Source organism: Cydia pomonella, chromosome 19 (assembly GCF_033807575.1).
Source record: "Cydia pomonella isolate Wapato2018A chromosome 19, ilCydPomo1, whole genome shotgun sequence".
In the NCBI taxonomy this organism is placed as follows: Eukaryota; Metazoa; Arthropoda; class Insecta; order Lepidoptera; family Tortricidae; genus Cydia; species Cydia pomonella.
Genome location: NC_084721.1, coordinates 18,185,309 through 18,197,538, shown reverse-complemented (window position 1 = coordinate 18,197,538; position 12,230 = coordinate 18,185,309). Strand labels below are relative to the sequence as shown.

General features: G+C 38.4%; 1 protein-coding gene across 2 annotated transcripts in view; it reads right to left on the bottom strand.

Moving 5' to 3' along the window:
- LOC133528126 (hemicentin-1) overlaps positions 1–12,230 on the bottom strand; it is a 569,794-nt gene that overhangs the window by 63,050 nt on the left and 494,514 nt on the right. For both annotated transcript variants that reach the window (XM_061865357.1, XM_061865358.1), the window contains one exon: positions 32–235. In XM_061865357.1, the coding sequence (XP_061721341.1) occupies positions 32–235 (204 nt within the window). The remainder of the gene's footprint in view (positions 1–31; positions 236–12,230) is intronic.

The following is a 12,230-nucleotide window of genomic DNA, read 5'->3' as shown; positions in this document are numbered from 1 at the left end:
ATAAAGATACGTAATAAAGAGGAATACTCACAGTTGATATCCAATATGAGCACTTTAGTCTGCGGCGGCGCCAAGTTGGTATTAGCGGCCTGGCAGACCAGCCGCGCGTTCAGGTGCTGCCGGCCCACGTTGGGGAACGTCAGCGTGTTGACGGTCACGCCGTCACCACGCTGCTCGTAGGAGTCGTCGATCACTGTGTTCTCGAGGTACCAGGTCACCCAGGGTCTTGGCCGGCCTGTGAAAGAGTTGTTAGTTAGTTATATAAGTTCACTCGTTAGGTGGACAACATTCGGAAGATTGTGGAGAGTAGAAGTCAGCTCAGCAGTGAGCGATATAACGTTTTTATGATAATAACGTTGGTGATATTCTTGATGCCTATGAGAAAACCGATACGATAAGACTTGTTTCGACATAAGCTTCAGAGCTGGCGCAACACCAGAGGGGTTGCCAATGCCTCCCTTTACGGACCTTTAGAGTGAGGCCCCACTGGTGCGTTGCATTGCTTTGCGTCGCGTTGTTTCGTCGCAAGCGTCATGGCGTCAACGCTGCGTCATTTTACATATACTTTTATGACATGCCAGATTAATGCGTTGCGTCGACGCAACGCAAACGAAACGGAACACACCAGTGTGGCCTTTCTATTAGTCAATTAAACTCTGTGGGGGAGTTTGCTTGTCTATCGTTGTCTGTATTAGGCTATATTGTCTTCTTCTTCTGCTGCCTTGCCCTAGCGGGCGTCGGCGGCCACCTTTGCAAAGTCTTTTCTATGCTTGGCCATTCTTGTTAGCGTGGCCGCGTCCTTGATGTTTGTCCATTTTTCGATGTTATCGAGCCAGTTCATCCTCCTTCTTCCCCTTCCCCATTTTCCCTCTATTTTTCCTTCTATTATAACTTTCAACAGTTTATACTTTTTATGTATATGTAGATGTCCAAAATATGTAATCTTTCTTCGCTTAACTGTGGCTAGTAGTTCCTTTTTCTTCTTCATTCTTTTTAGGATCTCTATATTAGTTATTCTTGCCGTCGATGGTACTACAGCAGGCTATTGTGAAGATTGTAATATTTCGTTCCCTAAACTGTTCTGTGAACACATAAAAATAGAACAAAACGCCTTAGATTAGGCACACAATAAAGCAAAGCCTTGATTAGTTTGTTGTATTGTTTCGGTGAACAAAAGGATAGGGAAAAAGAACAATATTTATATTATAAATGTACGTTATTACGTACCCTTTGAATATTCATTCGATTTTGTACTTTGATTTAAAGGAACAAGGTCCATAAATTTTCAGTAGTTGAAAATAGTAATCTTCGTATATTGGTGTAAACATGATAGGAGTTATATTGTTTTATCCACAGTTATCGAAACTTTGGACAGATTGATCGATGTTGCATTAAAACTTATAATTATGTATTCAAAACATTTTCTGTAAAGCTGCCTTCATTCTTGTCACAATTTCTAAAACTAGTAGCTCTGTGAGCTGTAGACCTCGCGAGCATAGCCTCTACACGATGGCCCAGCGTAGGCAAGTCCTAGGGGCGCATTTATGCGTTAGAGCAGCGGTTCCTAACTTGGGGGTAATTACCCCCGTAGTGGTATATCTGGTCTTTTACGGAGGTAATAAGCTCAATTAAATATAACAGAAATTAGACCTGAAAGAAAGAATATTGATATTTATTGGGAGTAGGGGTAAAATCGGGTTCCCTAGTTAGTCATAGGGGTGGCAGAACTGACAAGGTTAGGAACCACTGCGCTAGAGGGAGCAAGTGATATTGCTATCTCATTTCACCGCATAGCTGTGTCCCTTAGATTGGCCTACGCTGGGCCATCGTGTAGAGGAGCCCTTGAAACTGAATAAATGTATGGCTCCGCTGTTTAGAAGAATTTATAAAAACTAAATTGACAAAAAAACATAATTATCGAATAGGATGGTCCAACTTTGTATGTAGAAAAAAGTTGAAAGGATTTTTATAGAACAGTAATCTATGTGCCAAATATGAACTCATTTGCGAATGATTAGGTGGTCGCTATGATTTTGTAATTTGCAATATCCTCATACAAATAAAAAAATGCAAAGTTACCCAAAACAAAAAAAAACGATCGCCATTTTTTTTAGCATACTTATAAATAATAAATAAAACGAATAAAGAGCCCTTAAAGATATTTCCAAAGCAGAATTATTGATGGGTCAATTTATTTTCATACTATTTTGTATAGCAGTATTGTTTCATTTATTGTTATGTTAATTGCTCTTAATTTTTTATAAATACTTTTTCGTATATCAGAATTTAAAGAGTCAGCACGGAAAAGGAATTTTCATTAATTATTATATATAAAAACTTTGTAGAAACGTAAATTTACTGCCATCTTTGGACACATGATTAAAACTTTTGGAACGTTATGGTGCCATTGCTCGAAACGATGCTGTCAAACATTTGGCCTTTTATCTATTAGATGGCGCCACTTTTAGGTCTTTAACAATTTTATCATATATTAGTAAACGAATAAGGATCAAAAAGATCATCAAGGAAAGGAAAGTCAAATGGCTTTCTACAATTTTTATCATGTGTCGAAAGATATAGCAGCAATTTTACTGTAGCAACAAAATTTTGTTTGACAGTCCACCTCCATTTCAAATTCTCTTTGCCAACGCCTACAAAATGGGAAGGAAAGAGAAAATACTCCCTTTCCCGTTTCCAAACGCCCACAGTTAGTCGGTCATCCCCTGAATGGTAAAAGTAGAACCACCTCCATCTTCGTCGGCAGAAGAAGGGCCATCAGAGCTTCACTATGTACCTAGTGGTTTATCTCTATAGGATTTGGCAATTTAATCCGCTAAAACATCATTTTGCTACATCGAATACCTTGACTAAAATATCAACAGAAGATTTATAATAAATCTTCGGAACACTGTGGTCCTGCAAATTTGTGGCCTGAATTTTTGTAGACAAGATTATAGCAAGCATCGCTGGCTCTTAGTAATCTATATGCACCAAAATTTTCTAAAAGAATGCCACGAACCGTACCGAAACTTTCTGCGGCGACTGCACGCAGGAAATATGTTAGAAAACCGTTTCCCTCTTTGAGCTATGATATATAATTTTCTTTAATTAAAGCAATATAACATACATTTACTTACGTTTAAACTTCTAGTCCTAGTATAATATCAATATTCAAATCTACAACTACGTATCTATAGCAAAGCCAAAGTTGATAAATTAATCTTAATGCAAAAACTGCTCAGATTTTTTTTTACATGAACCCGTTTTCGCCTGGGCAACTGTCCGTCTCCTTGAACTTTAACGGCTGTAAAAAAAAGTTCAGACAATAAAACTGAAACGAATACGCTTTGCTCGCTTGATCAACAATACGAAATTTAAATACAAAAAAATACAAAATGTTACAATTCAGGGAATAGATCCAGGGTCCTCTTCTGTCTCCCTCTTACAAAGCTTAGTTAATAAAAAATAGGAAATTAAAGTGCAAAAAAAAAACAAAAAAGATTTAATTGTCCGGGATTTGAGCCCGGAACCTCATGATTGTAAAGCTAGTGTATTCCAATTGAGCCACGATTGGATATATGTGACACGGTGAAATTAGGCTACTTATTCTCGAGTAAAACCTAAATATCTAAATACCCCCTAAACCAGCGTTCTAAAATATCTGAGTTTTTCGCAAATCACTCTGTAACCATGTCTCACAAGGAGGAAACTTATGATATCGATACGGCTATTTATTTAGGCGCGACGTACCATGACTATGCCATTTTGAAAAAATTCCAAAAACTGGATCGACAAAAAAATTCTATTTGATCATAGAATATGGTCACAAAATTTCACGCGAATCGGTTGAGAATTGCGACCTGTAGAGGAGAACATCCGGACATACGAAAGCAGATTGCGCGAGTCAAAACGTAGACCTACGCTACGCTTCGGTCAATAATTACCTACATGGCATAAAGCTAGAGTTTTGAGGTTTAACTATAACCCAATACTTACATAACTCGTAATACATTTCATTATTGTGTACATTATAATGCACATAGGGCCTTACGAGAATAGATATTCATTGGCCAATACCTACTGTTTTTAGGGTTCCGTACCCAAAGGGTAAAACGGGACCCTATTACTAAGACTTCGCTGTATCTTATGAACCGTGATAGCTAGACAGTTGAAATCTTCACAGATGATGTATTTCTGTTGCCGCTATATAAAAAAATATATAAAAAAGTACGGAACTCTCGGTGGGCGAGTCCGACTCGCACTTGTCCGGTTTTTTTTATTTCATCTAAACACATTAAATATTATTTAAATATTAGATAGTTTGTATTTATTACTATTGGGTTTAATGAACTACCGTTACATTTCTGTTCATATAAATATAAATAAAAATAAATATTTGGGGAAAATCTTACACAAATCAAACTTAGCCCCAAACTAAGCAAAGCTTGTACGGTCAGCATTAATAGAAGCGGTTCTTCAAAAAAGGAGTGTACAGGTTTTTAAAGGGTCGGCAACGCGCATGTAATGCCTCTGGTGTTGCAGGCGTCCATATGCTACGGTGACTGCTTACCATCAAGCGGGCCATATGCTTGTTTGCCACCGTCGTGGTATGAAAAAAAAAAAAAAAAAGCGGATGAAACAACGCGCTAAAAGTATCTGATATTCCGGAAAACTTTTCCAAATATAGATAAATTTCTAAAATTCACGCTCAAAAGTATATCTTTTATACTCTTTGTTGTTCTATTTTAAAGACATCATTTTTTGTTAAGCTGTTACAGAATGTTAGATACTTATGAAACGTTATTTGATCCGCTACTTTTGATGCTGACTGTACTAGGGGTACTAGGCAGCAATATACATACGGATAGTATATATATATATACTTAGAAAACACCCATGACTCAGGAATGAATATCATATAAAAATGCCCTTACCAGGATTAAAACCCACTAGATAAGACCGGTCGTCAAATATCATTAAATATTACAATGGCACACGTTGTATAATTCCCTCCATGATCGTTATAAAGCTACAAGGTGTCGAGACCAGATCGCGATAACAGCAACAACACTAAATACAATTTAGCATCGAAATGACAACTTGTCAGCAAGATTAATGGGTCGGCTGGAATTAGTAAGTTTCCAGAGACTGGTCGAACATTTATCGAACAATTACAGGTCTTTTTGTGCTATCTCCGAAAATGGAATTAAGGGGTTGATCAACTTTGTCTTGTCCCTCAAAGTTCTGCAGAAAAAGTTCGCTCCCATATATAAAAAAAAAACTGCTGCGTTACGGCACAAAATGTAAGTTTTATCTGATCATGTTCTTAATTTAATGTGTTAATTTAATGCTTATGGATCTAATAATGCCTGTGTAAACAAAAAAGAAAAAAAGTCGACATGGTTTTTGAAAAAACGATTTTTCTTTGCTCAGTGAAGCTGCAGGAAAGTCGCCTCCGATGGTATGGCCATATAAGCCGCAGACCAGTAGACTACGTCGGAAATAGATGCCTCAACCTCACTGTCCAAGGCCCTAGATCACGCGGCCGCGGTAGGCCTAAGAAGCGCTGGCTGGAGGTCGTGAGAGCGGACATGGAAGAGAATAATCTCACATCTGAGGATGCTGAAGGCCGGGCAAAGTGGAGAAGATTAAGTAGGAAAGCGCACCCTGGCGCTAGGCCGGGAAAACGCTGGGTTGAAGAAGAAGAAGAGTGTTCTAGTTGATTCACCCAAAAACAATTGATGAATTTTTAAACAGCTAACAAAGCTGTTGTTTTTATTTAATATTGAATATAGTTTTCCAACATTAATACGAGAAAAATGTGTTTGTATAGGAGAAAATGTTATTTGGAAGCCCGCTATAGTACACCATCCTAAGCAACAATTTGACATCACATCCAGACAAACATCTGTTCTGGCACCGATATAATAACTCCTCGGCCGATTCAGCCACGGCGACTGCTATCAACTCCGTTGCTGTCTCTTGGCTCCGAACGCATAATTTATTTTTATTTTTTTTTCCTATAGGACATTATTACACAAATTGACTAAGTCCCAGAACTGGACACGGACGATGTAACTTTTCCGTCACAAATGGGGATGGACCGACTCCGCGCTGTGTGATTGTGGCATCGAAGACCAAACTATGGAGCACATCATTCGGAGATGTCCTCTCCGCGCCTACCCGGGGAAACCAGATGATCTCGTCAAACTGACGCCCGAAACTGTGCAGTGGCTGCATAACCTGGATGTTGCCTTATAATCTTTTATGTATCTTTGCCTATTTGACAATATCGCCATACGATTAAATAAAATAACTAAGTCCCACAGTATGCTCAATAAGGCTTGTGTTGAGGGTACTTAGACAACGATATATATAATATATAAATATTTATAAATACTTAAATACGTAGAAAACACCCATGACTCAGGAACAAATATCCATGCTCATCACACGAATAAATGCCCTTACCAGGATTTGAACCCGGGACCATCAGCTTCGTAGGCAGGGTCACTACCCACTAGGCCAAACCGGTCGTCAATTTATGCGTTAGAGGGAGCTAATGATATTGCTATATCATTTCACCGCATAGCTGCGTCCCTTAGACTGGGCCATCGTGTAGAGCAGCCCTCTGGTGTGCTCGCAAGTGACTGACGTAGCCGATCTTGTTACCGAAAGTTCGAGAACACTGCGGGCATAATGAGCACACCATTTCTGTAATGAAAGCGAATAGACACACTACAAGTGAACTCAAAATTACATCAAATTGTGAAGCACGCATTTCTTGCCATCTTAAATGCAAACTTTTCTCTCCGAACTTCAATCCATTTCACTTAACTATCTCGAAACTTCATCTAAGACAAACTTTAGACTAATTTTAGCGTGCACTAATAAATGGCAGCTAACTAATGCGGATCAATCAGTCTAGTCTGTCTAGATTACCTAGGTATTAGGTTTGAGCTAGAATTACTAAACAAACAGACAAGCGTTAGATTGACTGTGACTAATAAATGAAGCAGAGAACTGAAGGAGTGTCAATATGTTTCAGGGGTCTTATTGAAACAGATTCAGCAAAACAGATGCAGCAGCTCAACGAGGGGGGGGGGGGGGGTTAGGGTCGGCACCGCGCATGTAACTCCCCTGGAGTTGCAGGCGTACATAGGCTACGGAGACTGCTTACTACCAGGCGGACCGTATGCTTGAATGCCACCGACGTAGTATAAAAAAAACACTATCAACTAATATCATGCGGTTCCTTTCCAAGGTGGTACATATACACCGTATTTTTTTTTCGTTAATTACAATGGTATCCACTTATTGAGCATAAATTAAGTAACTTTGTCAAAGACACCGGTGTTCTAATTAACTTAATTTCGGATATAATCAATAATTTATTTTAATCTGATAAGACCCTTACGAGCGAGTATACTAGTCTTAGATCCTGTTTACATATTGATTAGTGTTTAGTAAGCGTTCATACATTTGCTACTAAACGTAAGTACTATCTCGGACGATCGATGTTCGAAATGACATTCATATGTCACAGTTTTCAAACGGTCGAGTCTAATTTAATGCCCGTGTCACAACAATGCTATATGCAACATTTAATTATTATTTATTAAGGAAAAGAAGAAAGTATCGACATTTTTTTTGTAAATTAACTATGCCATTTAGTTTCATAGAATTCAATAAAAACACGGTGTATAATGTTATATAATAGCCACTGTGGGACCACCATAATTTAACAGTTTATCGCGGTTTAGAACTGGTTTTGATACGAAAGATCTTGACGATTGTCTTGGTGACTGGCGTGCATCTCGCACACGACTGTCTTTTCATTTCAGATGAATCAACGCGTGAGCTATTTTCAAGGTCGTGTCAAAACTACATCAAAACTATAACAATTCGTTAAATCAGAATTCGGTTCCTAGAGTTACCGAAACATCAATAAAAAAATTGTTCTCCGTTACACGTGTTAGGCTGTTGTTACCGAAACTTTGTGATAGAATACGCCCGTATTAAAACAATCGAAACTCCTCTGGGATTTAATTAAATACTGAAATCCCTCCTACTTCAGAAGGGCTATAGGTAATATTCCATTCCTGATTCAAAATTCCTATAATATTCCATTCCTGATTCTTTGATGAATAGCTCTAATAGTACATATACTATATAGGCCGAGAAACAAAGGGTTGCAGGTCAAGTAGATAATTATATTAGGGATGTAACGTAGCCGGCAACCACGTTTCTCACTGAGATTTGTATAGGGCTTTTCTCAAACTTGCAATGAAATATATTTATATTTTATTGCTGTCAATTTGCTTTACTACATACTTATCTAAAAACAAATTACGAAACTACTACTATTTGATGGTTGAACGTTGTGTTACTATTTGACGTATAAAAAAAAAGAAGGTTGCTTTACAGACCTAGGTGTGTAAGGCTGTATGAAATTCCTTTAAATATCATATCAAGTGTGTTGAAATAGTTTTTCATACAATCGAGAGCTTTTCGGTCGAGTACCGTGTTAAGGCAACGAAGTTTTCTGAGTTGCCTAAGTAAGTTACGAGATTGAAAAGCTTGATTACATCACTATTGTATACAATACTTTTTCTACGAGTCATCTAAAATAATACTTTTTTAATATAAATCCTAAATAATTAATGAAAATTGATAAGTATCTCAGTAAACATAAACGCGCGCCGCCCCGCGCCCGCGCCCTTTTAGTCTTTTCTATGGGAGCGCGGCGGCACATGACTGGTTTTTTTTTTTACTACAACGCTCATACACGAAAAGTACACAATTATAGCTTGGTATACGAAATTTTAATTCAACTATTACAGTCGATGAGGAGAAAAAAGAATTTATACATACATATAAAAAATAAGGCACATATCAAATCCAATTGACGTCTATAAAGAAACCCGGAAGATTGCGTGTTCCGCTGCAGTAACATTATCACAAATACGTCTCGTTAAGGTCCGCATGCGTTGCTTTGTTACTAGCTCGAATATTAGGGATATTTTCCTTTGTGAATGCTTTCTATAGGACTGTTGTACCTTCCGTTTATAATATTACAATATCATGTGGTAGTGCTTTGTACAAAGCTGGTCAGTGATTGACCCTATTCTTTTAAATGATGATTTTGAATGAAAAATATTTACGTTAATTTAAATTTGATTTAGTTTCATTTTTTTGGTATTTCATATTTAGTAATTTTCTCGCGTTGGTGTGGTGAAAAATTTTGTGTTTCGGAGGCAAAGTTTGTTTAACCCTGGCGCCTTGAAACCCTCGCAGCGCTCAAGATTCTACCTCTCGGAGTACTCGCTACGCTTGTGATTCAATTTTGGAATCTTTCGCTTGCTCGGGTATCAATATTAGCACGAGCGGTTAAACAACAACTTTGACCCCTTGTAAAACAAATAACTATTATTACACCGCAAAAGACAAATTCAATAACATATTTACAATGTAAATAAAGGTAGAAACAGGCGGTCTTATCGCTGTGAGCGATCTCTTCTAGACAACCTTAGGGTAGCAGGATATAAAAAACCGAAAGCTTTAAAAACAGGTAGGTAGTGCACGAATACGTTACAGGAATAAGATTACAAATTACAATTAAATAAATACGTACCTACCAATAGGTTCAACTAAATAGTTTATTTATTTAGTCGTATGGCATATTTCAATTCTTGGCCGCTTTAAAAATTTACAAATTAATATCTAAGGTCTTCACCCAATGGGCTGCGTTTTCGCTTAGCTTAAGTAATTCCAGATCCTCCTTTGTACTTTCTTTTTGGACACTCATGGACAATGTGGTAAATGGACTGTACAGGTGCTCCACAGTCGCACTTCCGTGTATCTCCCCACCCACGTTTAAACATAAATTCTCCGGATCGCCCGCTTTCAGTGCAAAGTCTATTTAGTTGGCACCATTGCCGTCTCGGAGCCGAAAAGCCTTGCGGGTAGGTAACTAAATAGTTATAATAATAGTGCTCGTCGACGTCACCATCCCCCATGACGAGAATCTCGTGAAAGCCGAGAAGGACAAGTCCAGTAAGTACCTAGACTTGGCTCACGAGATTACTGCCATGTGGGATATTGACTCGACGATCATTGTTCCGATAGTCGTGTCAGCGAACGGTCTCATAGCGAAGAGTCTCGACCAACACCTAGAGAGACTCTCGCTAGGTGGCTGGATCAAGGGTCAGATGCAGAAGGCAGTAATTTTGGACACGGCGCGTATAGTACGTCGGTTCCTCTCTCTGCGGCCCTGACCACCGGCAGCTTGGGCCCTGTCCCGCTGCTGGCGGCACCCTAGGTTAGGTTTTTTATAATGTGTTTATATTTTTTGTATTGTTTTGTAAGTGTTTTTATATTTTACTTTTATATCCATATTATAAAAAATCCTAACCTAAGATATTAAATGAATAAAGGTTATAATAATGTACTTTTCTTTCAACAGGCAACTAATACTCGTCGAGACAATTACAATAAAATCAAACACAATTAAGTTACATTATTATTTCAGTTCCTATCGCCACCTCCTGTCCATCATCAGGTCAGCACGATGGTACAATAATTGGATTGTCACCCAACATAGATACGTGTGTGAAGTTTGAACTCAAGCGAATAATGGGATGTGGGTCTAATTCAGCTTGCGAGATTTGACCCGGACATAACATTAAATAATAAATAAATAAATAAATATTATAGGACATTATTACACAAATTGACTAAGTCCCACAGTAAGCTCAATAAGGCTTGTGTTGAGGGTACTTAGACAACGATATATATAATATATAAATATTTATAAATACTTAAATACATAGAAAACACCCATGACTCAGGAACAAATAACCATGCTCATCACACGAATAAATGCCCTTACCAGGATTTGAACCCTGGACCATCGGCTTCATAGGCAGGGTCACTACCAACAAGGCCAGACCGGTCGTCAACATTACATGTTAAATAATAGCTAGTAGTTTATGTGACTGTTCTGGTTGTTGTTGTCCTAAAGCACCCCAGAGGTGCAAAGGGCCTTCACAAGCTCACGCCACGCCTTCCTATCTTCAGCTCGTCTTCTGGCCTCGCTCCAGCTCAACCCGACCGCTCGTAGCTCTCTTAGGACGGACCGTTTCCAAGAGTGTACAGGACGCCCGGAGCCACGGCTTCCGTCCGGCGGTTTCCACGCGACAGCTATGGTAGCATTATTCGTTTCCCCTCTTCGAATAGTATGTCCTATCCATCTCCATTTCCGTGTCGCAATTTCTTCGTCAATGGGTGTTTGCCGACATATACTCCATAGGTCTTCATTTCGAATGGTTTTTGGCCAGAAAACGTAAAGGATCGACCTGAGGGACTTGTTGACGAAGACCTGGAGTTTATTAGTTAGGCCTTTAGTCACGTTTCGCAGCCAAAAAGCAACACAGATTTCACAATGGATTCGAAGAGGGAAAGTTTAACTCGTCGCCTGAGCACATTCGACTCCCAAACAGCCTTTAACTGAGCGAACGCAGCCTTCGCCTTCTTTATCCTGTTGTCGATGTCTTCATCCGCTCCACCCTTACAGGATAGTGCGCTCCCCAGGTACACAAACTTTGACACTGAGTCTAGGTTTTCACCCCCCAGCGACAGCTACATATGTGACTGCTACATAATAAAAGCGCGTTTCTTTTTTCGCTTTCAGCTCGTTTCATCAAAACATCACACGAATGTTTTAATGCTTAATAATGTATATTTACATACACTGATTTATCTACACACATATTATAAGCTCTATGATGTGTTCAGGAACCGCATGTTACAACCCCCGTTGCAGCATTTAATCACACTGTTTGCAATTGATAATTCATTTCGAATAAAACGTGATTTCGACGATATACTATATGTTGTATTTATATATCTATTTTATTTATATTTGTATATGATATATTGTTTTGTTTTGTGTTTATTTTGTGCTAGACTTCTTTTTTTGCATCTGGAACACCTACTGACATAACATTTTTTTTTTCTCTACCTAAAGGTTGTCTGGAAGAGATCACTTTTTAGCGATAAGACCGCCTGTGGTTTACCTCTTCTTTATGTGTTGTATTATTTGTACTGTTTCTGTATTGAGGTGTGCAATAAAGAGTATTTGTATTGTATTGTATGTTCGTTACTAGATACTAGAAATGTTCGTTATTTGAATGACATTATTTAATCGTTATCGACGTTATTATTATATG